This window comes from Lampetra fluviatilis, chromosome 13, assembly GCF_964198595.1.
Source record: "Lampetra fluviatilis chromosome 13, kcLamFluv1.1, whole genome shotgun sequence".
Classification (NCBI taxonomy): Eukaryota; Metazoa; Chordata; class Hyperoartia; order Petromyzontiformes; family Petromyzontidae; genus Lampetra; species Lampetra fluviatilis.
In genome coordinates, this window is record NC_136287.1 from 865,975 (window position 1) to 891,660 (window position 25,686).

General features: G+C 57.4%; 1 protein-coding gene across 1 annotated transcript; it reads left to right on the top strand.

Moving 5' to 3' along the window:
* Positions 1–19,447: 19,447 nt before the first annotated feature.
* On the top strand, positions 19,448–24,639 carry LOC144935601 (uncharacterized). Its single transcript, XM_078862426.1, has 3 exons — positions 19,448–19,640; positions 21,760–22,114; positions 24,248–24,639. The coding sequence occupies exons 2-3, from the start codon at positions 21,775–21,777 to the stop codon at positions 24,637–24,639; spliced, it is 732 nt and encodes a 243-aa protein (XP_078718552.1). The 5' UTR covers positions 19,448–19,640; positions 21,760–21,774.
* The last annotated feature ends 1,047 nt before the right edge of the window (positions 24,640–25,686 follow it).

The window sequence follows — 25,686 nt, forward strand, 5'->3', positions numbered from 1 at the left end:
GGGGGATCTTTTTCTTTGTGTGTCTACGTTTGAATGTACGGTCTATGTGTGTGGGGAACGGTGGTGCAGTGGTTAGGGCGCTGTGTTAAGAACCACGCGATCCGAGTTCGATTCCATGACCAGTGACAGTGAATATCCGAACCGGTCGTGGGGCCTAAACCTAGGTCGACTCAGCCTGAAATGTTTGCCTGGTGCGGCACGAACATCAGCAATGGGGAGACAAAGGCGGCCAGGCGTGGCGCTAGCCAACCGCCATCTCGAGTGCTGTGTCGACCTTCAAAGGTTGCTGCTCGCTAACAGCACTTGCCACGGCAGTCTGTGAAGGCTACACAGGGGATCTTTGTTTTTGTAGGTCGTGAGCGGTAGCGAGCTTAGGGGCCATACATTAAGTAGCAAAAAATCTGTCAAAATTTGACCCCTCCCCCCCTCCCTGTGCTCACGCGGACTTCATACACCCCCCCAGCTGCGTACGTACAGCCTGACGCACCCCCCCCCCCCCCCGAATCCTATAGAACGGCCGATATTTCATCCACGCAGAAACGATCCAGGATGAATAATATTAACGTGCTTACGCAAACAGATAAGTCCACCGCCGGACTATCTAACTCATTTGAAGGCCAATGTAGACACATTATTGAGGCTCCACTCCCCCTCCCCCCGTATCCTATGCGTACATTGTCAGTAGAGCCCCCATACGCAAGTGAACGCGTTTGGGTTAGCCCCCCTCCCCCTCCATGCGCACTGGGTGGATGGCCCCCACCTGGCGGGCTGTCGGCGGCGGCTTGCCCGTGATTGGCGGCGCGGCCGTGAGGAGGGAGAGCGACGTGACAGGCGACGTCTCGAGCACCGAGCGCCTTTCATCGCGGCGCAGAGAGGGCGTGAGGAAGGGCCATTGCCCGGAACGTCGCCAACGACGTGCTGCTGTTGTCTTTAGAGAGGCCGAAGAGTTGGGCGCGATGGCATTTCTTTACAGCGCGTAGAAGGGGGCCGTGCACGAGGGTCATTGCCCACGACAAGGTCGCCAATTGTATAGTGTTGTCTGTGTTGTGCACACGGAGCGAGTTGAGTTGTTGTTGTTGACACGGAGCGAGTTTAGTTGTTATTGTTGTTGACAGGAAAGCGAGTGGAGTTGTTGTTGTTGACACGGAGCGAGTTTAGTTGTTGTTGGTTGTGCACCACTGCTAACGCAGCGACAGCAGCGCGGATAAAGTTGTTGACTGTATGGGGGGGGGGTGCAGAATTTGCGAGCTCCCCGAGCCGAGTGAAACAACAACAACAGCAGCAGCCCACGATTAGAGTCGACATCGCTCACTCAGCCAAGCGCCTCCGTGTCCGACACGTGCCGTGTGTATTGCGTCCCATCTGTAGCAATCACCGCGATTGTACTTAGGGTCAGGTCCGCGTCTGTGAGTGTCTGTGTCAGTGGGGAGCGGCAGTGTAGTGGGTAGCGCACTGCGATACGAACCTGGCGACCCGGGTTCGATTCCCGCTCACGGCCAACACCAGTGACGAATATCTGAAACGGTCCTGGGCCTCTCCTAGGTCGACTCAGCTTTAAATGAGTACCTAGTGCGGTGTGTAAACATCGCCACTAGGGCGATAAAGGCGGCCGGGCGTGGTGCTGGCCACCCATCCCCTCGTGTGCCGTGACGGTCTTCATAGGTGCTCGCTCAGAGCACTTGTTCGAACATTTCCATTTCGGCTGTACTGGAAAACGTCGTACTTGGCCGTTGTGTCTGGACGCCCATTACCACGAGCGGAGCGCCGGGCGACCATCGTGAAGCAAATTGGGACAGTGAAGAGCACAGTTGGTGCATCTCAGTCAATCCATTTCATCTCGGTCTGCACGGTGGCCTCCTGCCAGCAGCGAACCTTCCACACTTCTAAACTATTTTTTTAATGTCCCAGGTAAGGCCCACTGAGCTATACAGCTCTTTTCTCAGAAGCGATCTGGCCACAAATGGCAGCTCAACAAAGTGGTTTATCACTTGGAAATGTATCAAAGCCAAATACTCTGAAGCGCACGTTTCTAAATGTGGAGGGGAATACCGGAGGACCCAGAGAAAAATCCACGCGACTAAGGGGAGATAGAGAGAGAGAGACACGCAGGTTCCAAATATACAGGGGTCAGGGTCGGGATCGACCTCCTATGTACCGGGCGAGGCAGTTAACATCTCTAGGTGTACCTAGCCTGGCACAAGCACCGGCGCGACGTCACTGCCACGTAGTGGCGAATGTTGGCTGCTGTTGTGTGATAACCCAACTGGATTGAATGGGGGGCCCCGTTGAGACAGCTGTCTGTGATGTTTCATTCCTTGGAGCCAGAAGCTCGAGGCGTCTCCATAAGCGAGGCAATCGCGATATGCCACGTGGAATGCCCGAGCGCTCGCTAGGGATGATGAGAGGCTGCCAAACTCCTGTCGGGAGCTGGACTGGTACCACCTGAAGCTCTGTGGAATGCCTGGTTCGGGCACCTCTCACAACAATTGGTGGATTGTGATCGACTCAGTCCTCTATCCAGTCCTCGACTCGGAACAGGACAACATTAGACACGAGGCAGTGAATAAAGGGATGATGGGGGCGTGAGAGTGTGGCGAGGAGGCGAGGAGGCGAGGAATTGTGGTGGTGGAGGTGGCGGTGGTGGCGGTGGTGGTGGTGGCGGTCGCCTACGCCGCCACCAAAGATGAAAATCAGTGGATGGGTCACAGGCACAGCCGATGAGTCGGATGTTTTCAGTGACCTCCTTTCCCAGGTGCTGGCTAAATTGGCCCTTCCTAAGAGAATTATCCTATTAGGTGCGGGTAATGCCCGAGTGGGTCGTGACGCGGGCACGAGTGAGTGGGAGGCACGCGGCCTAGATCGGCTCAACGACGATCGGAGGAGGCGGCGGCAGCTCGACATGTGGCAGGGCCCCCGCCTGGGCTTGTCCATCTCTGCCCCATCATCATCGTCACCAGCCACGCCGCGTGATGGGTACACATCACTGAACGCGGACCGTCATCGAACGGATGAAAGATAGATGAAGGGGGGCGTGTGTCCTGTGAAGTAGGTCCATTGCCCGAAACGTCGCTTAATATGTAAAGGTTTTTTTTAAGGCCACACACACGCGGTGTTATTGACACGGAACCTGTAGAGTTGTTGTTGTTGGTTGTGCTCCCTGCCAAGGCAGCAGCAGGAGTGGCGAGGGGGACTCTGTTGTGACATTTACAGAGGCGAGGGCAGGAGGCTGAAAGTGCTTCAGAGAAAATAATCACACAGCTCGATAATGCTTCTTCTCGCGAGTGATGGCTGCGTCAATGTCGCGTTCTGCAGGAGCACGGCGTCAACGTCGCGATCTGCTGCTCGCCACGACGAGAGGGCTTCAGGAGGGAGCCCGCGTCGCTTTGCTGTCCCTCCTCCTCCTCCTGTGTTGACGGCAGGCAGGCGACAGCGGCTCGCCGTGCGGCGCCGCGTGGCTTGGGCTGCATGGCCACAGTCGCACTATTGTGTGTGGATCGTGTCTCTAATTTCCCGTCGACGATGGAGATGTGCGCATCGTCCTGGTTGATGGTCTCGCCTTCGAGGAGGAAGTGGAATGTCAGAGCCAGGAGGTGCGACGATGTTTGGGTCTCGAATGAGAGGTTTAATCTGGACGTGCGCCTTGTGCCACTCTGCCCCCCACTCGACCCACTGAACTTGACCTCTGCGCCTCCCACGACCCCGATCGCAGGCACGGACTTCATTTCGGGGACAGCGGAGAACGAAGAGGACCAGAGCCATCATCACCAGCAGCATCATCATCATCAGCTTCAGGAAGTACAACATCAGCAGCATCAGCTGCACCAGGAAGAGCATCATCATCGTCATCATGAACAGCAGCAGCATCAGGAACTTCAGGAACAACATCATCATGAGCAACATAATCACCACCATCACGAGCAGCAGCTGTCGCCCTCCAGCCCAGGCGCCTGTGGGGTTGCGTGTCCAGCCTTGGCAGCGGCCGACTGCGCGAATCGAGACGGTGACGATGGCGACGGCGGGGTGTTGATGATGATGATGGCGGCGGTGGTCGGGACATCCATGGGTGGCGACGAAGACGACGGCGTCGTCAGTGGGACATCTTCAGCGGCAGCGGCGGCGTCAGAGGCGTCGTTAGCAGCAGCAGCAGCAGGAGGGGGAGGGGGAGGAGGAGGGGGGGCGTGCGGGCCGGAGGAGCCGCGCAAGAAGCCGCGCAGGAACCGCACGACGTTCACCACCTTCCAGCTGCACGAGCTGGAGCGCGCCTTCGAGAGGTCGCACTACCCGGACGTCTACAGCCGCGAGGAGCTCGCGCTCAAGGTCAACCTGCCCGAGGTCCGCGTGCAGGTACGGGTGGGGGGGTTGGGGAGGTGGCGGGGAGCAGGGGGGGGGGGTGCAGAGGGAGAAAGGAGGGGGAGCAGAGGGAGCAGGGAGGGGGGCAGAGGGAGAAGGGGGGGTTTCAATGGTTCAGGTTGGTTTTGTGTCACCAGGTGGGGACTTCAAAATACCAGGATGAGTCTCGTTTGGAAGACGGAGAGATGGGGGGGGGGGGGTAGGAAGGTGGTGGGGTGGGGGGTAGAGAGGGGGGGGGGGCATGAGAGATTAACAGAAGGCTGTGACGTTAATTGTATTAAACCGCGTAAGAACTCAAGGGACCAGGATAGAGTCTCATTCGCAAGAGTGAGTGAGTGAGTTCATATCTCAGGTTGGTTTCGTTTGAACCAGGTTCTAATCTCGAGCGATATGATGGCAGCAAGATGTTCGGGAGCTAAGTGCCACTGCTGGCCACCACGAGAGGGCTTGAGCAGTGAGAGAGAGAGAGAGTTCGTGTCGTCTGTTCCTCCTCCTGCTGCTGCGTTGACGGAGCGCAGACTGCCACCGCGGGTTTACCGTGCGGGCCAGAGCTTGGGTTGCATGGCCACAGTCGCGACCCTGTGGCTCGTGTGTTTAGCTGCGACCACGTGACAACTCTACAGGTGATCATCGCAGTCTCATTTGCAAGAGTGGCCCGGGGTAACCACAACGACAAGAGAAGAAGAAAAAAATAATAGAAGTTATAACAATGAAGCAATTTGCGATCAGCAAAGGAGTCTCAAAGAGCGATGGGGATGGGAGAGTCTCAAATAGCGATCAGAGCAACTGCGCCATCGACATGAAACATTGAAAATGGATCGAGCACAAACACGACTGATGACCCTGGTTGTGGTTGTTGTGATCATCAGCGAAACGTCGTCAACTGGAATTGTAAATGTTGCGGTGTGTTTACTCTCCAACACACAAGCGGTGTGCTGAACTAGTTAACTAATTGGCACGTACTAATTGGCTGTGTCGGGTGGTGGTGGGTTAACGACACAGTTATATTTACGCGATCTAACTAAGAAACCTCTGTTATGAACGAGTCGGTGTACAATAATGAATTCCCCGCAGCGCGGGTCGCCTCGAGCCGATCGCGTTGAGACCGATTCCAGTACAAGCAGAAACAACAGCTGCCGCCATTCGTCACGAAGTGGCGGTGACGTTACCACAGCGTTCGTGCCAGGCTATGTGCACTTTAAGGCCACGTGAAGTGTCGAGCGCCCGCTGGAAGGCCACGGGACAGGCCCAGGTGCCATGGGTTGGCTGACTGAGATGACTGGCAGAAGCCAACTTGCTGTGTTGTATGCGCCCGGTGCTCTACTCGTTGTTGTGAGCGTCGCTCTTTCGTTCTTCGCTGTTTTTGGAGGGCGACTGCCTCCACCTGCCCAGTAGCAGCGGCCTTCACGAGCCTCCGCCACCTCCACCAGCACAAAAACCACCAATATAAAGTCAACACATTCCTCGATAACAACACCATTTGTGTAGCCTTAAAAGGAATATGAATATAAAAGGCGAAAAAGTAAGAATAGGCTTTACCCATTCTGCCGATAAAACCGGTGTTCAGGTCATGGGACCTCCTTTGCCAGTACCAAAATATGAGAATAGGTTTTCCCTTTTTTCTGGCAACAAAACAGCTGTTAAGATACTCTTTGGGTCTTTCTTTACCGAAAGACCCAAAGAGTTTGAATTCCTGCAGTCACAAAAGTTTTAAGTCAAAATTCTCGCGTGAAGATGTTAAAACACCAAACTGAAACCTTTTACAAGGACGTAGTTTGAGACTAGGCTCGAAAGAAAGCTGTCTCTGGTGTGGACCAATCATTTTCAAGGACAATGCATCTATTATCAGTGTGTTTTTCTTCGCATTCTGACCACAAGTATTGTGGTTAATGCAGACATGATTTATTGTAATAGGTTTCAGTTTGGTGTTTTAACATCTTAGCACAGCTGTTTAGGTGTTCAGATGTTCGAAGACATTGCATATATTATGAGAGCATGTTGGTTTACATGTGTTGTCACAGGTACGTGTGGTTCATGCTGACTTGGTGCCTTGCAAGATGTATCTATTTGGTGTAGGAACACCGTAACACCTCCTGTTTTATCGCCAGAAAGGGTAACGGCTAGTCTTAGTATTTTCATCATTTTGATACTGGAAAAGAGGCCCATACACATATAATAGGCGACGTTTCGGTCAATAACCCTTCCTCACATCACGTAAAGGCCAAAGAGCTAGAGTGGTGGTGGCTGGAAGGACGGACGGAGAGGTGAATTTACGAGGAATTTAGGAGGGAAAAGATTGGAGGGAGAGAGGAACGGGCGGAGCAGAGGAGGCAGCGGCGAGGAGCAGCGGAAGGGGGAGCAGAGCGGAGTGACAGAGCGGAAAGACGAAGGGACGGACGTAGAGATGGAGCGACCGGAGGAGGGACTGAGAGAGAGAGAGAGGTGGAGGGACTGAGAGAGAGAGAGGGGTGGAGAGGGACTGAGAGGTGGAGGGGTGGAGAGGGACTGAGAGGTGGAGGGACTGAGAGAGAGAGAGGGGTGGAGAGGGACTGAGAGAGAGAGGGGGGTGGAGAGGGACTGAGAGGTGGAGGGACTGAGAGAGAGAGAGGGGTGGAGAGGGACTGAGAGGTGGAGGGACTGAGAGAGAGAGGGGGGTGGAGAGGGACTGAGAGGTGGAGGGACTGAGAGAGAGAGAGAGGGGTGGAGAGGGACTGAGAGGTGGAGGGACTGAGAGAGAGAGGGGGGTGGAGAGGGACTGAGAGGTGGAGGGACTGAGAGAGAGAGAGGGGTGGAGAGGGACTGAGAGGTGGAGGGACTGAGAGAGAGAGGGGGGTGGAGAGGGACTGAGAGGTGGAGGGACTGAGAGAGAGAGGGGTGGAGAGGGACTGAGAGAGAGAGGGGTGGAGAGGGACTGAGAGGTGGAGGGACTGAGAGAGAGAGAGGGGTGGAGAGGGACTGAGAGGTGGAGGGACTGAGAGAGAGAGGGGGGTGGAGAGGGACTGAGAGGTGGAGGGACTGAGAGAGAGAGAGGGGTGGAGAGGGACTGAGAGGTGGAGGGACTGAGAGAGAGAGGGGGGTGGAGAGGGACTGAGAGGTGGAGGGACTGAGAGAGAGAGAGGGGTGGAGAGGGACTGAGAGGTGGAGGGACTGAGAGAGAGAGGGGGGTGGAGAGGGACTGAGAGGTGGAGGGACTGAGAGAGAGAGGGGTGGAGAGGGACTGAGAGAGAGAGGGGTGGAGAGGGACTGAGAGGTGGAGGGACTGAGAGAGAGAGAGGGGTGGAGAGGGACTGAGAGGTGGAGGGACTGAGAGAGAGAGGGGGGTGGAGAGGGACTGAGAGGTGGAGGGACTGAGAGAGAGAGAGGGGTGGAGAGGGACTGAGAGGTGGAGGGACTGAGAGAGAGAGGGGGGTGGAGAGGGACTGAGAGGTGGAGGGACTGAGAGAGAGAGAGGGGTGGAGAGGGACTGAGAGGTGGAGGGACTGAGAGAGAGAGGGGGGTGGAGAGGGACTGAGAGGTGGAGGGACTGAGAGAGAGAGAGGGGTGGAGAGGGACTGAGAGGTGGAGGGACTGAGAGAGAGAGAGGGGTGGAGAGGGACTGAGAGGTGGAGGGACTGAGAGAGAGAGAGGGGTGGAGAGGGACTGAGAGGTGGAGGGACTGAGAGAGAGAGGGGGGTGGAGAGGGACTGAGAGGTGGAGGGACTGAGAGAGAGAGAGGGGTGGAGAGGGACTGAGAGGTGGAGAGGGACTGAGAGAGAGAGGGGGGTGGAGAGGGACTGAGAGAGAGAGGGGTGGAGAGGGACTGAGAGGTGGAGGGACTGAGAGAGAGAGGGGTGGAGAGGGACTGAGAGAGAGAGGGGTGGAGAGGGACTGAGAGAGAAAGGGGTGGAGGGACCACACCTGCAGATCTTGCAGGTGACCGTGGGGCGGGGGGGGGCAAAGGGGGGGGGGTATTGCTATAACGTCAGCCCCACATCTTCTCCATCACCGCCCACTCCATCCACTGCTGGATGGAGGGGATGATCGGGGGTAGTGACCGAGTTATATAAATGTAATTATTATTAATTATTATGATTAATAATATAATTGGCGGTTCTGTTGTTGGCGATGAGATGGTGGCGGTGGTGTTTCTAATGATGAGTGTACGGCTCGTGATGACGACGCTGACGATGATTGTGCTGCTGCTGCTGACTGTGGTCGCTGAGACACTGATGATTATTCCAACGGGACGAGCGTGACCGTGCGAGTTGCATCACGGAGCAGACGCCGCTGTGAGCCCGCGCGGAGAGGGATGTGCGGAGCTGGGGGGAAGAGAGGGGGTCCCCTGGGGTCCCGGGACAAGCGAGGGGCCCGGGCCCCCACAATGCGAGCGAGACGAGTCCTTAAGTCAATGTCGGACAAATTTGATTAAATCAGGGCCCATAATCGCATCCCGGCCCTCGGTGAATCCGCAAAGCGGTGATTACTGTACACACTAATCCCGTGTCTGTGAGGACGTGTCTGTGAGTACGCGTGTGAGGACGTGTGTGCGAGTGTTTGACTACGTGAGTGTGTGTGAGTGTGAGGACTTGTGTAAGTGAGTGTGTGTGAGTACTGTGTGACTACGTGAGTGTGTGTGAGTGTGAGGACGTGTGTAAGTGAGTGTGAGTGAGTACGTGTGTGAGTACGTGAGTGAGTGTGAGTGCGTGTGTGAGTACGTGAGTGAGTGTGAGTGCGTGTGTGAGTACGTGAGTGAGTGAGTGTGAGTGCGTGTGTGAGTGAGTGTGTGAGTACGTGAGTGTGAGTACGTGTGTGAGGACGTGTGAGTGAGTGTGTGTGAGTGTTGCGAGTGTGTGAGTGAATTTGTGTGTTAGTGTGCGTGCGTGTGGGTGTGAGTACGTGCGTGAGTCAGTACGTGTGTGGGAGTGAGCTTGTGTGTGTGGGAGTTTGTGGTGAGTGTGTGTGTGTATGTGAGTGTGTTAGTGAGTTTGTGTGAGTGAGTGAGTACGTGTGTGTGACTTCGTGTGAGTGTGAGTGAGTACGTGTGTGAGTGAGTACGTGTGTGAGTGAGTACGTGTGTGAGTGTGTACGTGTGAGTACGTGTGTGAGTGAGTGAGTACGTGTGTGAGTGAGTGAGTACGTGTGTGAGTGAGTACGTGTGTGAGTGTGTACGTGTGAGTACGTGTGTGAGTGAGTGAGTACGTGTGTGAGTGAGTGAGTACGTGTGTGAGTGAGTACGTGTATGTGAGTACGTGTGTGAGTGTGAGTGAGTACGTTTGTGGGTGTGAGCGAGTGTGAGTGAGTACATGTGAGTGAGTGTGTGAGTGAGTACATGTGAGTGTGAGTGAGTACGTGTGTGAGTGAGTACGTGTGTGTGTGAGTACGTGTATGAGTGAATACGTGTGTGAGTGTGAGTGAGTACGTGTGTGTGAGTGAGTACGTGTGTGTGAGTGAGTACGTGTGTGTGTGAGTACGTGTATGAGTGAATACGTGTGTGATTGTGAGTGAGTACGTGTGTGTGAGTGAGTGAGTGTGTGAGTACGTGTGAGTGAGTACGTGTGTGAGTGTGAGTGAGTACGTGTGTGTGAGTGAGTGTGTGAGTGAGTACGTGTGTGAGTGTGAGTGAGTACGTGTGTGAGTGAGTACGTGTGTGTGAGTGAGTGAGTGTGTGAGTACGTGTGAGTGAGTACGTGTGTGAGTGTGAGTGAGTACGTGTGTGTGAGTAAGTGTGTGAGTGAGTACGTGTGTGAGTGTGAGTGAGTACGTGTGTGAGTGAGTACGTGTGAGTGTGGTAGTGTAGCGGTTAGCGCTGCGCTACGGTCCCCGGCCGCCCGCGTTTGATTCCCGCTCACAGCCAACACCAATTACGATTATCTGAACGAGTCCTGGGTCTTCTCTAGGTCGACTCGGCCTCAAATGACTACTGTACCTGGTGCGGTGTGTAAACATCAGCACTGGGAGACAAAGGTCGTGGTGCTGGCCTCCGACCCCCTCATGCGCCGTCCCGGCCTTAGTAGGTGCTCGCTAGTGGCACTTGCCCCAAAATCATGTTAAGACTATACGGGGGATCTTTGTATTTGCCTGGCTAAACGACCCCCACCTCCTTGATGGTGAAGACGGTAACGTTGCCGTGCGCCGTGAGGAATGCCACTTGGGGAGAGGCCGTCAGCCGTTCACCTCGTGGCTGGGCTCACTTCCACCACCGTGGCCAACGGGGGCGCTGGATGGGTGGAATGGTTCCAAGCTCCTCCACCCCACATTCTTATACCCAAGGATCCATCGATGTAAGAATATATACCAGAGGCCCCCAAGGGGACAGGGGTCTATGACGTCCCCTGGTCAAGGGACTGAGCCCCGTCCCCCTCCCTTTCAGGGAGTCTCCAGAAGCAACTGTGAATCGCTACGGCTGGGGACGAAAGAGAGGCTGTCGTTTCCCTGTCGGGAGCTCGACTGGCACCGCCGGCACCTCTGTGGAATACAGCTCAGGTGGACCGAGGAGTGGACAGTCCTCCACTCAGACCTCTGCTTGGGACGGGATACCATTAGTTAGCAGGGAGTGGCTCTTCTGAATACAACACTGACAGGCGTGTGGCGGGAAGCTCTGAGATCACGTCCCCATCACCAGGAGGGAAAGGATGGTGGTGGTTGCCCATTCCACCACCAAAGATGAACATTTGCGCGAGGACACAGGCAAGGCTTGTGAGTCAGATGCTTCACATGACCTCCAGTCCAAGGAGCTGGCTAAAGTGGGTCATTGGGATAAAGTCATCTTATAACGTTACTGTAATGCCTGCGTGTGGGCTGCAGTAATTGGAAGGCATTGGCTAGTCCAGCTCAATAACATGCTGTTCCGTAATCGGCGCATCCACACAACATCATGGATACACCCCGGGTACAAGCAAAAACATTTGATGGACTATTTCGTGAGGGAACAGCAAAATATGGGTCCATGTCCTTGACACTAGGACCTACCGTGAGCTGAGCTTCCCGCTGACCATTGGCTTGTCATCACACCGATTATAAAGGCCCTGGCAAGGATTATTCAACTTCGCCCTGCCAGGCACGCTGCGGAAAGACTTGAGTAGCCTCAATGTGGTTTCAGGCTTAGTGCGGTCCTGCACAGATGCCATATTCTGTCCATTTGATATAGCAAAGATGTATGGACCTACACCTCTGCTTTATTTACCTGACCAAGGCATACGATATCATTCAGAAGCCAGAGCTTTGGGTTATTCGTCGTGCTTTCGTGGTCCTCTCCCACGTGCTCAAAATCACTAAAGACCTTCATGATGGTGGGCAGGCCTAGGTAAAGCAGCGTCGCCGGGAGTCTGAGCCATTCCCTGTTCACTTTGGGGTGCGACAGGGATGCCCTCTGACCTCTACACCATTGAACGTCTTCTTTGACCACGCAATACGAGACGCCTTCCATGGCTGTGTAATGCGAGCGCAAGCGGGGTTCGCTGCTGGCATTTGGGCCAATCACATGGGCCAGGGTATTGAGGGGCGGAGCCAGTATAGGGGCGTATGTGAAGGTCCCCGCTTACCTCAGGTCCAATCGGACAGAAGCTAGGGGCGGAGCCAGCAGGGCGCGATGGAGGGGCGAGATCTGGAAGGTTCGAAGGCACGTGGTGTGAGAGAGGAGACAGGGTCACGTGGTGAAGGGGATATAGGTAGGAGCCCAGAAGGGCTCCGGGTCAGTTGTTGGAGTGAAGAAGCGGGACGACGTTGGGTGGCCGGAGGGATTCTGCGCCATCAGCCACGTGGCTGCATGGGCTCAGCACACCGTCGGCCAGCGGTGTGCGGAGCGAGGGAAGCTGAAAGACTGACGGAAGAGCGCGTGCGGGGCGCATCGCGAGGAACAGCTGGTCCGGTGTTGGGACCAGCGGGCTGCGGGTGTTGACCTAATAAAGAGTGGACGGAGACCACGCGAAGCGTGGTGAAGTCCTTTATTACAGCTATACCTGAGGAATTTCCATCTGGTACAGCAGGTTATTGGATGCCCGGGTGCGGTAAATAGATGGCTTCTTATTGGCCAACCATGCAGTGTATGCTGAGGATCTGGTAATTTTGCTGTGTTCATCAAAATGTGAATGATGGCCGAGATGTACCGGTGTGTACATGTGCATACAGGGAACGGGTGTAAGAGTGTATGTGCGAGTGTGTATGTGTGTGTGGGGAGCGGTAGTGTAGCGGTTAGCGCGCTGTGCTATGAACCTGGTGACCCGGGTTCGATTCCCGCTCACGGCCAACACCAGTGACGATTATCTGAACAGGTCCTGGGCCTCCCCTAGGTCGACTCAGCCTTAAATGAGTACCTGGTGCGGTGTGTAAACATCGCCACTGGGGAGACAAAGGCGGTCGTGCGTGGTGCTGGCCACCCACCCCCTCGTGTACCGTTCCGGCCTTCATAGGTGCTCGCTAACAGCACTTGCCCCTACAGTCTGTTAAGGCTATACGGGGGATCTTTATCTTTGTGTGTGTGGGGGGGGTGTAGCGGTTAGCGTGCTGCGCTACGAACCTGGTGACCCGGGTTCAATTCCCGCTCACGGCCGACACCGCCAGTGACGATTACCTGAACCGGTTCTGGGCCTCCCCTCGGTGCTCGCTAACAGCACTTGCCCCAACAGTCTGTTAAAGGCTACACGGGGGAGCTTCGTCTTTATGTGTATACATCTGAGCGTGCTTGAACACACCGACGCGAGGCTTTAATGCGATTGCGTTTCAACGCACAGACACATTCACACACGCGCGCGCTACGTAATTAACACACACACTCATCTGTGTGTTAATTCTACAAACACACACACTAAAATACAGACACAACATATACACAATTACACGCGAACATTTATGTATTACAAGACAAATATCCCTGGTAGATCCTTAATAGATTACTTATGTTGAGTCGTAGTGTCGGCAAGACGTCAATTCTCGAATATTACCCTCCACCACCCAACGACAGAGCCAGTCCAGTTAAGTCGTCACGTGATGGGAAAATGCCAATTGATTTGTCCTGGAGCTTGCATCCAGCAGTATTAACAAAAGCTCAGCTCTCCCCACCTGTGCCCACGTCACGTGTGCCCGCAGGTGTGTTAACAAGTCACGTGTGTCTACAGGTGTGTTAACGTCACGTGTGCCCGCAGGTATGTTAACAAGTCACGTGTGTCTACAGGTGTGTTAACGTCACGTGTGCCCACAGGTATGTTAACGTCACGTGTGCCCGCAGGTATGTTAACAAGTCACGTGTGTCTACAGGTGTGTTAACGTCACGTGTGTCTACAGGTGTGTTAACGAGTGACGTGTTTCTACAGGTGTGTTAACGAGTCACGTGTGTCTACAGGTGTGTTAACGAGTCACGTGTGCCCACAGGTGTGTTAACGTCACGTGTGCCCACAGGTGTGTTAACGTCACGTGTGTCTACAGGTGAGTTAACGTCACGTGTGTCTACAGGTGTGTTAACGAGTGACGTGTGTCTACAGGTGTGTTAACGTCACGTGTGTCTACAGGTGTTTTAACGAGTCATGTGTGCCCACAGGTGTGGTTTCAGAACCGCCGGGCCAAGTGGCGCCGTCAAGAGAAGCTGGAAGCCACGGCCATGAAACTCCACGACCCCGCGCCGGTTCCCCTCGCTTTCGGTCGCTCCTCTCTCCCCGCGGCTCTTCACCACCACCCCCATCACCACCACCCGCATCACCACCCCCATCACCACCCCCACCACCACCCGCCCCCCCCGGGCCCCCCCGCGGCCGCCGCGGTGGTGGCCGCCACGGGGAGCAACGCGGGGCCCCTCGGGCTGGACACGTGGCTGGGGGGTTCCCCTCTCGCGGGGGCGGCCATGCACGGCCTCCCGGGGTTCGTCACCCCCCACGGAGGTCCGCCCGGGGTGGGGGTGGGGCTGGGAGTCGGTTTCCCGGGGGGCGCAACCGGCGGAGGAACCACCGGCTTCCTCGGTGGCGCAGGAGGTGGAGGTGGTGGCGGAGGTGGAACCAGCCCCACGTCAATGCAGGCGCTGGGTTTCCACAACCATCACGCCATCAACCACCACCATCACCAGCACCACCACCAGCATCAACACCAACAACAACAACAGCAGCAGCAACAGCATCACCACCAGCAGCAGCATCAGCAGCAGCAGCAGCAAGCCGTTGCTGTTCACGCCAGCATGGAATTGGACCCCGGGCCCCCCGCGTTTGCTGATAAATTCCCCGTGGGGGGCGATGGCGGTGGGGAGGGGGTGGGGGGCCGCTCGTCCAGTATCGCTGCGCTCAGGATGAAGGCACGGGAGCACCTGCAGAGCATCGGGAAAGCGTGGAGGGCCTGACCCCAGGGCAGGCGGTCGGGCTCACCTGGTGGTGGTGTAGGGTGAGGTCTGTTCACCTCGACTCATTCCACTGCGAGAGGTACAGGTGTGCGTATCGGCCATGGACACAATTCAACACACCTATGGCAGGTGCACCCCTTGCCTGGGAAAAATGATTGTGCACACCTGCGACACGCGTGTCAATCGACTGGGACAAATTGTTCTGCAAACGTGGACGTCGTGTATCTCACCTTGCGACAGCCGCACATGGGATCGAGTGTACAGGATTATTCCTTACCTGGTGGGGCAGGTGAGATTCGCTAATCTCACACCTGGGACTCATTCATTTTGCTACGCAGAATTGTTTAAAGGCGTACAGCCAGCTCTGAACGGAGACGGGCACAGATATGTCCATCACGTGCGGGCAAATGATTCTACACATCAGGGACAGGTTTGTTACTCACCTGGGATAAGTGTTGCCTCGCGCTTTCCGGTGCACGTCGGACTCGCCAGCGTGGGCGGGTGTATGTTCGGGGTGGCTGGATCCCCGCATCGAATAAACTCGATTAGTCGAAGCGACCCTGGGACTTGGGGAGAGGGGGGGGTCTGGGTCCCAACCACATCTCCCCCCCAACCCTTATCCCCAAGCCGCCATCGCCGCGTGAGTCGCCCGCGAAGCAGCTCGAGTGGCTCGCGGTGGCCGGTGGGAATGAGGGCTCGCGGGTGGTGATTGGGGTTAAGGCCATGATCCACTGCGGCACTTTGAGGGCAACCATCGCCTGCAACACGTCAACGGGCAACGCGTGAACCACGAGCGACTGTGGCGACTTGGGTGGGCAACGGAATGGAGTGACAGAGTTCTCTCTCGAGCCAATAAAAGTTGCAAGGTTTGATGAACACTGTGCATGCCGAATGGTTGATCTAGATTGTAAGTTAACCTCGTGATTTGTGATGGGGTAGGCCAAGTGCCAGTCACTAATTAGGTGACTATCAACTGGCCAATAATTCCATAAGACAGTCCATGTTTACCAGTCGATTAGCCAGCCACACCGGTACCTGAGTTACTCGACAAACAATCAGAAGCTGTCTCTGCCATCCGTGCAGATCCCATTCCAGCTGGATTTTGGAAGCCACAATTTTCTTCAGATGAAGTAAGCCTGACGACATTAGGCAGTCACGTGTTGCACCGTCTTCGATCTGATGGGATGTTTTTTGTTTAGTCAGGTAAGGCCTACTGAGCTTTGTCAGACGCGACCTGGCCACAAATGGTAGCTCAACGAAGTGGCTCATCACGTGGCAATCTATAGCAGCAAAATACTCTAAACGCGTGTTTCTAAATGTCAAGAGAAAAACCAGAGGACTCGGAGAAAAATCCACACGACTACGGGGAAAACAAGCAAAGTCCAAATATACAGCAGGCGCCAGGGTCGGGATCGAACCCAAAACCCTCCTGCTTACCAGGCGAGGGAGCTAACATCTCTCCACCACGGCGTCCAGTTACCTCTCCCATGCACAGTCCAAGGGTTTGCGGCTTGAATCAGAATTGTTCAGATTTGGGGAGCAATGCGAACCTTGCCGTGCAAACAGTGGCAGTGACGATTGCCGGCAGTGTTTGCTCTGGAATTGCCCACGCGAATCATGGCCTTTGGGGTCACAGTGAGAGTTGGGTTCACGCTTGGGGCTGCGTGTCCAGTCGGTGCTTTAGGGAACACGTCATCGTCTTCACACCTGCGTGCCCTCACCTGGGTCCCACTCACCCATGGTGCATCGCTCACCCACACACTCACCACGCGGGCCCACACCCACACCCGCACCCACACCCGCACCCGCACCCACACCCGCCCCGTTCCCTCTGGATGACCCCGGCTTGGACCAAGCCTGCCCGCCGCCCCCCAACCACGTCACCCCCCCTCCCCACCCGCCCCGAACCCGCAACACAAAGCGCCGCTAATGACTGCGCTGCGCTACTAATGAGTCCCACCCCCCACCATCAGCCCCTCCCCCACCCCCCTCCATCAGCCCCTCCCCCACCCCCCTCAATCCCAACCTCGCCCCCTACTCTCCCTCCCCCTCGGCGCTCCCGCATCTCCCCCTCGCAAGGACAAACCACGTGATGCGCACACCTGCACGACACGCCGCCTCGCCCACTGAACTCATCCACCTACTTCATTCACCCACCTACACAGGCGCTCGCTCGCCTACACACTCATTGCACGCAATCATTCACTCACCTACACAGGCGCTCGCTCGCCTACACACTCATTGCACACAATCATTCACCCACCTACACAGGCGCTCGCTCGCCTACACACTCATTGCACACAATCATTCACTCACCTACACAGCCGCTCGCTCGCCTACACACTCATTGCACACAATCATTCACTCACCTACACAGCCGCTCGCTCGCCTACACACTCATTGCACACAATCATTCACTCACCTACACAGCCGCTCGCTCGCCTACACACTCATTGCACACAATCATTCACTCACCTACACAGCCGCTCGCTCGCCTACACACTCATTGCACACAATCATTCACTCACCTACACAGGCGCTCGCTCGCCTACACACTCATTGCACACAATCATTCACTCACCTACACAGGCGCTCGCTCGCCTACACACTCATTGCACACAATCATTCACTCACCCACTTACCCGCACAAGCATCACCGCAACACCCACTTACCGACTCATTCATTCACCCTTCACACACCCACCTACTTAACTATTCACTCACCCACCTACTCATTCATTTACTCACTCGTCCACCGATGCATTGACGAACCAACATGCATGTGTGTAGATGTATGGTTGTGATGGTATGCACAGGTATTTGTTTAGGTGTGTGATAGTGTGTGTGTGTGTGTGAATGCACTGGCGTGTACAGGTGTGTGCAGGTGGATAGAGGTGTGTGTGTGTGTGTCAACCCCGCCCCACGTGTTTCGACCCGTGCCACCAAAGCTCCCCAGTGACGCCACGCGAACCTCGACTCCCCGAGCCACGGGGTCACGGACCCCGAGAGGGGTCTACGTGGTGGGGGGGGGGGGCAGCGGGGTGAGGGGGGTCCCCCTCGCGTCTTAGGCCCCACCTCGATCCCCTTTCTTCTCGGCTCCCCGCCGGGAGGGAGGGGGCGGGTTGCGTTCGTGAATGGAGTCGGGGGGGTCCGGGCGCCACGTCCCGCTCGCTAATGAGGAGCGCGCGGCGCGGCCTCATTAGCGGAGCGGGCACTTCACGGGGGGCGGGGGGGGGGGCAGGGGGGCCCTGGGAGGGGGGCAGGGGGGGCCCTGGGAGGGGGGCAGGGGGGGCCCTGGGAGGGGGGCTGTCACCATTAGACACGTGACACAAAATCATAATCATCGCTAAAGACACGACGATAACAGGCGACGTTTCGAGAAATTGGCCTTTTTCTTCGCAGCACATAGGTTGAAGGGCCATTGCCCGAAACGCCGCCGATTATAGAGTTTTCATTAGAAGGCTACGCGCGCAGTATTGTTATTGAGGAACGCGCTGAGTTTCTAAACTATTGATGAACGATAGTTCATCATGGGCGATAGTTCATCAATACTATTAATGGACAATGCACAGTATCAACGAAAATCGAAGAAAATATTACACCGGTTTAGCACGCCAATCGAATATACCATAATCGGTTGCATCAGTTCAATGTATTAATCGATTTGACTAATCGATTCCACCAATTTAATGCATGACAACATTTCACCGGAGAGTAACCGGTTTTCATATTCCAGTAATCGATTCCTCGCCGATTTACAATGGCGGCGTTGCCTGTCAGAGGGCGAGAACAGGGGGGGTGAACGGGGGGTGAGAGGGGCGGAGGCTGAGAGGGGGGCTGAGAGGGGGGGGGCTGAGAGGGGGGGGGCTGAGAGGGGGGGTGAGAGGGGGGGGTGAGAGGGGGGGGTGAGAGGGGGGGGGTGAGAGGGGGGGGTGAGAGGGGGGGGTGAGAGGGGGGGTGAGAGGGGGGGTGAGAGGGGGGGGTGAGAGGGGCATGGGGTGAGAGGGGGGGTGAGAGGGGGGGTGAGAGGGGGGGTGAGAGGGGGGGGTGAGAGGGGGGGGGTGAGAGGGGGGGTGAGAGGGGGGGGTGAGAGGGGGGGGTGAGAGGGGGGGGTGAGAGGGGGGGTGAGAGGGGGGGGTGAGAGGGGGGGTGAGAGGGGGGGGGTGAGAGGGGGGGGTGAGAGGGGGGGTGAGAGGGGGGAGGTTGAGAGGGGGGAGGTTGAGAGGGGGGTGAGAGGGGGGGGTGAGAGGGGGGGTGAGAGGGGGAGGGGTGAAAGGGGGAGGGGGTGAGAGGGGGAGGGGTGTGAGAGGGGTGGCTGAGAGGAGGCTGAGAGGGGGGGTGAGCGGGGGGGTGAGAGGGCGGAGGCTGAGAGTGGGGGGAGGTTGAGAGGGGGGCTGAGAGGGGGGGGGGGGTGAGAGGGGGGGGGAGTGAGAGGCGGGGGGGGTGAGAGGGGGAGGGGTGTGAGAGGGGTGGCTGAGAGGGGGGGTGAGCGGGGGGTGAGAGGGGGGTGAGAGGGGGAGGTTGAGAGGGGGGGGCTGAGAGGGGGGGCTGAGAGGGGGGGCTGAGAGGGGGTGAGAGGGGGGGGTGAGAGGGGGGGTGAGAGGGGGGGTGAGGGGAGTGAGAGGAGATGGGGGTGAGGAGAGGTGAAAGGGAGGGGGTGGTGAGAGGGGGAGTGAGGGGGAACAGAAGAAAGGAGGGGGTTGAGAGGGGGAGCGAGAGGGAGGGTGAGCGAGAGGGGGGGGTGAGCTCGGGGGGGGGGGGTGAGCGCGGGGGGAGTGAGCAGTGGGCAGCTCGCAGCGCGTGACGTCACGGCCCCAGTCACGTGGCGCCCCGCGTGAGGAGGTCGGAGGTCGCGAGCGCGCGCGCCGTCGTGGACAGCCCCAGGCGGGGGGGCAGGTGGCTGGCGGCGTCTCCGCCGCGCTCTCTCCACTGCTGGACTCGCCTCCTCCCCACCCCCCACCCGCCTGCAGCGCCACCCCCCAACCGAGTCGAGGTCCGTGTCCTCCTGCCGGGGCCGCCGGTAGCGGCCTTGGTTCTCGTGTTCATTACAGTCGAGTACACACACACACGTACACACACACGTACACACTCACGTACACACACTCACGTACACACACACACACGTACACACACTCACGTACACACACACGTACACACTCACGTACACACACTCACGTACACACACACACACGTACACACACTCACGTACACACACACGTACACACTCACGTACACACACTCACGTACACACACACACGTACACACACACGTACACACTCACGTACACACACTCACGTACACACACACACGTACACACTCACGTACACACACTCACGTACACACACACGTACACACACTCACGTACACACACTCACGTACACACACTCACGTACACACACTCACGTACACACACACGTACACACTCACGTACACACACTCACGTACACACACACACGTACACACACACGTACACACTCACGTACACACACTCACGTACACACACACACACGTACACACACTCACGTACACACACACGTACACACTCACGTACACACACACGTACACACACACGTACACACACACGTACACACACTCACGTACACACACACGTACACACTCACGTACACACACACGTACACACACACGTACACACTCACGTACACACTCACGTACACACACTCACGTACACACACACGTACACACTCACGTACACACACACGTACACACTCACGTACACACTCACGTACACACACTCACGTACACACACTCACGTACACACACACGTACACACTCACGTACACACACTCACGTACACACACTCACGTACACACACTCACGTACACACACACACACGTACACACACTCACGTACACACACACGTACACACACTCACGTACACACACTCACGTACACACACACGTACACACACTCACGTACACACACTCACGTACACACACTCACGTACACACACACACACGTACACACACTCACGTACACACACACGTACACACACTCACGTACACACACACGTACACACACTCACGTACACACACACACGTACACACACACGTACACACTCACGTACACACACTCACGTACACACACACACACGTACACACACTCACGTACACACACACGTACACACTCACGTACACACACTCACGTACACACACTCACGGGACTACCACCACCGTGATAGGTTGACAACTGCCTTGGACGGGTAGAGGGGGTTGCGCGTGCGGTGAACGTGAGTACGCGGGAGAGACGAAGGCGGCCGGGCGTGGTGGAGCGGTAGTGCAGCGGTTCTCCGCGCCGCGCTACGAACCCGGCGACCCCGGCCTCAATCCCCGCTCACAACCAACACTCTCTGAACCGGTTCTGGGCCTCCACTAGGTCGACTCGGCCTTAAAAAGCAGGCCTCCCAACCCCCTCTGAGGTGCACCGGTGTGGCCCTCATGGACTGTACTGAGCCAGCTGCGCGGATTCAACTCGATTCTCACACCCATCTCACGCGCGTCCAGTCTCCAACGTGAGGAATCAGCTGGGTGATTCTCCCTGCAGCTGGGTGATTCTCCCTGCGTTTGTGTATGTATATCATAAGTACGTGATTATAACATCATAATGTGATTACGATACGCTGGAGACGCGCGCAAGAAGGAATCTGGGAGGAATTGGCTGTTCCCGGGAAGAGACCCAGATAATTGTGATTTGTTTTTCGGTCACGAATGTCCCGATCCACAGCTCACGTGGCTTACAGGGTGGGGAGGGGGTCACGGCGGACCCTGGGTACTCCGTGGATTGGGGTACTTACTGGTGGATTCTGGGAGTTGTGTCGCGTTCCGCTTGGACGCGAACCGCGGAGTAGAACCACGACCAGCAAACCCCCGACGGCACGTCGGATCGTTCTCGCCGGAGCGCCGGTGCACCCCAGGGGTTTCATATCGGCTGAACAACAATGCGCACCACATCCAGTGTACTACTACTACCACCAGTCGCGTGCCACCAACTCCAGTCTCGCGGCGGGCCCCTGGAAAATACCCATTGAGGAAACAATGATTGGTTGCACTCCGGTGTCCGTCCCGCTCCCCATCCCCCCCCCCGCCCGTGTGCAGGCGGCGCGGGCGGCCATGACGCTCCTCAGCGTGGCGGAGCGCGTGGTCTGCGTGCGGGCCTACTACGAGGGCGGCCGCTCGCTCGAGGCCGCGCGGCGCGCGTTCGCCGTCCACTACTCCACGCGGCGCCCGCCCTCGGCCAAGACCGTCTGGAAGGTCGTGCGCAAGTTCGAGGCCTGCGGCAGCGTGCGCGACCGGCGCGCGGGCCGCGCGGGCCGCCCGCAGACGGCCGTGACCCCCGGGGACGAGCGCCGCGGCGCGCCGCTCCTCCCGGGGCCGCGGCGCGCCGTCGCCGACGCCGCCGAGCAGCTCGGCATCTCCCTCTCGTCCGCGTACCGACTCTCCCGGAGACTCTGTGCGTACTCGTCGTCATCATCGCTTTCGTCGTCATTCTAATCGTCATCATTGCGACACCTCTGTTGGTTTAGTGATGAGGTGCCCATCACTGTCCCTGCATTGCTCATCCAGCATTGGATAGCCGTACATGTCCAGAGTCGAGCGGATTTGCTGTGGCACATGTCGGTCCACACCCTGCTGGACACGCCCTGCGAACGAAAACGTCACGTCCGGTGCCCTGGGTAGCTGAGTAACGTCACGTCCAGTGTCCTGGGTAGCCGAGTAACGTCACGTCCAGTGTCCTGGGTAGCCGGGTAACGTCACGTCCAGTATCGTGGGTAGCCGGGTAACGTCACGTCCAGTGTCCTGGGTAGCCGAGTAACGTCACGTCCAGTGTCCTGGGTAGCCGAGTAACGTCACGTCCAGTATCGTGGGTAGCCGGGTAACGTCACGTCCAGTGTCCTGGGTAGCTGAGTAACGTCACGTCCAGTATCGTGGGTAGCCGAGTAACGTCACGTCCAGTATCGTGGGTAGCCGGGTAACGTCACGTCCAGTGTCCTGGGTAGCCGAGTAACGTCACGTCCAGTATCGTGGGTAGCCGGGTAACGTCACGTCCAGTGTCCTGGGTAGCTGAGTAACGTCACGTCCAGCGTCCTGGGTAGCTGAGTAACGTCACGTCCAGTGTCCTGGGTAGCTGAGTAACGTCACGTCCAGTGTCCTGGGTAGCCGGGTAACGTCACGTCCAGTATCCTGGGTAGCTGAGTAACGTCACGTCCAGCGTCCTGGGTAGCCGAGTAACGTCACGTCCAGCGTCCTGGGTAGCCGAGTAACGTCACGTCCAGCGTCCTGGGTAGCTGAGTAACGTCACGTCCAGTGTCCTGGGTAGCTGAGTAACGTCACGTCCAGCGTCCTGGGTAGCTGAGTAACGTCACGTCCAGTGTCCTGGGTAGCTGAGTAACGTCACGTCCAGTGTCCTGGGTAGCTGAGTAACGTCACGTCCAGCATCCTGGGTAGCTGAGTAACGTCACGTCCAGTGTCCTGGGTAGCTGAGTAACATCACGTCCAGTGTCCTGGGTAGCTGAGTAACGTCACGTCCAGTGTCCTGGGTAGCTGAGTAACGTCACGTCCAGTGTCCTGGGTAGCCGAGTAACGTCACGTTCAGTGTCCTGGGTAGCTGAGTAACGTCACGTCCAGTGTCCTGGGTAGCTGAGTAACATCACGTCCAGTGTCCTGGGTAGCTGAGTAACGTCACGTCCAGTGTCCTGGGTAGCTGAGTAACGTCACGTCCAGTGTCCTGGGTAGCCGAGTAACGTCACGTTCAGTGTCCTGGGTAGCTGAGTAACGTCACGTTCAGTGTCCTGGGTAGCTGAGTAACGTCACGTCCAGTGTCCTGGGTAGCTGAGTAACGTCACGTTCAGTGTCCTGGGTAGCCGAGTAACGTCACGTCCAGTGTCCTGGGTAGCCAGGTAACGTCACGTCCAGTGTCCTGGGTAGCCGAGTAACGTCACGTCCAGTGTCCTGGGTAGCCGAGTAACGTCACGTCCAGTGTCCTGGGTAGCCGAGTAACGTCACGTCCAGTGTCCTGGGTAGCCGGGTAACGTCACGTCCAGTGTCCTGGGTAGCCGAGTAACGTCACGGGTTGCTGGGTAACGTAGATCAGCGCTGGTGTCACTATCAAGCAGAACCCAACATCGGCAGCAGCGTTAATTCTACTTTCTCGAAATATCTCCTCACTTTCTCCGGTCGTGGAAATCGCTTCCTGTGAGACTATCAGGACGAGGTCGGGTGTGGGTTCCGGGGGTGACGTGCAAGTCGGGGCGAGGGACTGGAGGCCGGGGGGGGGGGGCAAGGGGGTGCTAGGAACAGTTCCCGAGTGAAGGAGTTACAGGGGTAGTCTAAAAAGGGGTCTGAAGTCATTCGTGTCCCGAGTGGAGGGTCAGGGGGTCGTAGTCGGCGCGACCTGGATAAGGAAGCGCCGTGCACTTTGTCACTGCTAACACATGTGCACGTGTGTGTGTACGTGTGTGTACGTGTGTGTACGTGTGTGTGCATGCTCGTGCCAGCCTTCATCGGTGCTCGCTAACAGCACTTGCCCTAAGAGTCTGTTAAGGCTACACGGGGGATTGTTGTCCGTGTGTGCGCGTGCTCGCAGGTGAAGAGGGCAGCGGGCTGCTAGAGCGAGAGGAGGAACTGGCGCCCAGGGAATCGCCGGAGCGAAGGAGCGCACCGGGGCAGCAGCGCGCACACCAGGAGCAGGAGGAGGGGCTAATGGAGCCGTCGCCCTCCCCGTGCTGCCGGGAGGTGGCGCCGGGAGGAGCCGCGGTGGCCGCCGGGCCCCTCCGCTGCTCGGTGGCCGCCGGGCCGGGGCAGGGGGCCAGGCCTGCAGAGTGCGATGTGGAGGAGGTGGTCGGGCCCTGGGAGGTGGTGCAGATGGTGGGGGGAGGTAATTCGGGAGGCGCGGGGAGCGAAGGACGGGGGCAGTGGGAGGGGAGGGACTGGGAGGAGAGGGAGGAGGGGGTGGGGGGGGCGGGGCGAGGGGTGTGATCAGTCGGGGGTGGGTGGGGGAGATTCTTGAGCGACAATAAACGTCAGGATCAAGATGGGCACGTGCCGTAAATTCTGTGGTGAGGGTGTGGTTTGGTGAGTGGCGAGGGTGTGGTGTGCGGAAGGAAAGCGGCCTTGAGAGAGACTTGAGTATGCGCAGGAGACACAAGTACAACAGTTGAATTTTATTCGCAAAATGTTAACGCGCATCGGTGTACGCGGAGAACCGCATTTGTGCGCCGTTGTGCGATCGGTGTCGGGGTCGTGTGCGTGGGGAGCGGTGGCACAGTGGTTAGCGCACTGCACTTCGAACCCCGTGATTGATTGCCGCTCGCAAACAATAACAGTGGTGATTCACTGAACGGGTCTTGGGCCTCCCCCTAGATGGGCCCAGAATAAAGAAATGAGTACCTGGTGCAGTGTGTAGTAAACATCAGGACTGGGGAGACAAAGGCGGCCGGGTGCGGGTGCTAGTCACATCACGCCCCCTTCGTGTGCAGTGCCGGCCTTCATAGGTGCTCGCTAACAGCACTTGCCTCAACGTCTGTTCAAGGTTATACGGGGAATCTTTGTCGTTGCTTGTCTTATGGAGTGAATTCTGCACACAGGGCATGCACACAGACACAACCTGGTGACTTCACAGTGTAGCGGTAGTCTACGGTGTGGAGTCTGCTGGTACCACGGGGCGTGTGCTCTGTGCGAGTATTGTGCATCATGTCACTGCCAACGCCACGCTGTTGTGATAGTGCTCGTGCCGTGTCACTGCTGCGAGCACGGCGGCCGTTCCCGTCTCGCTTGTGACTCGCCGCGCACTGCCAGAGCTCAACGGACTCGGGGTCCCCGCGACTCGGGGTCCCCGGGACTCGGGGTCCCACGACGAGGGGTCCCCACACGAGGGGTCCCCGCACGAGGTGCCTCTCGAGTGGTGCAGGAGACCCGAGCCGAGGACCCCGGCGGACACCGTCCGGACACGACCGCCATCGTCACGACCGCGGTCCTTCATGCCGTGTCCACGCGCTCCCATGACAACCGGCATCTCCATGCGAC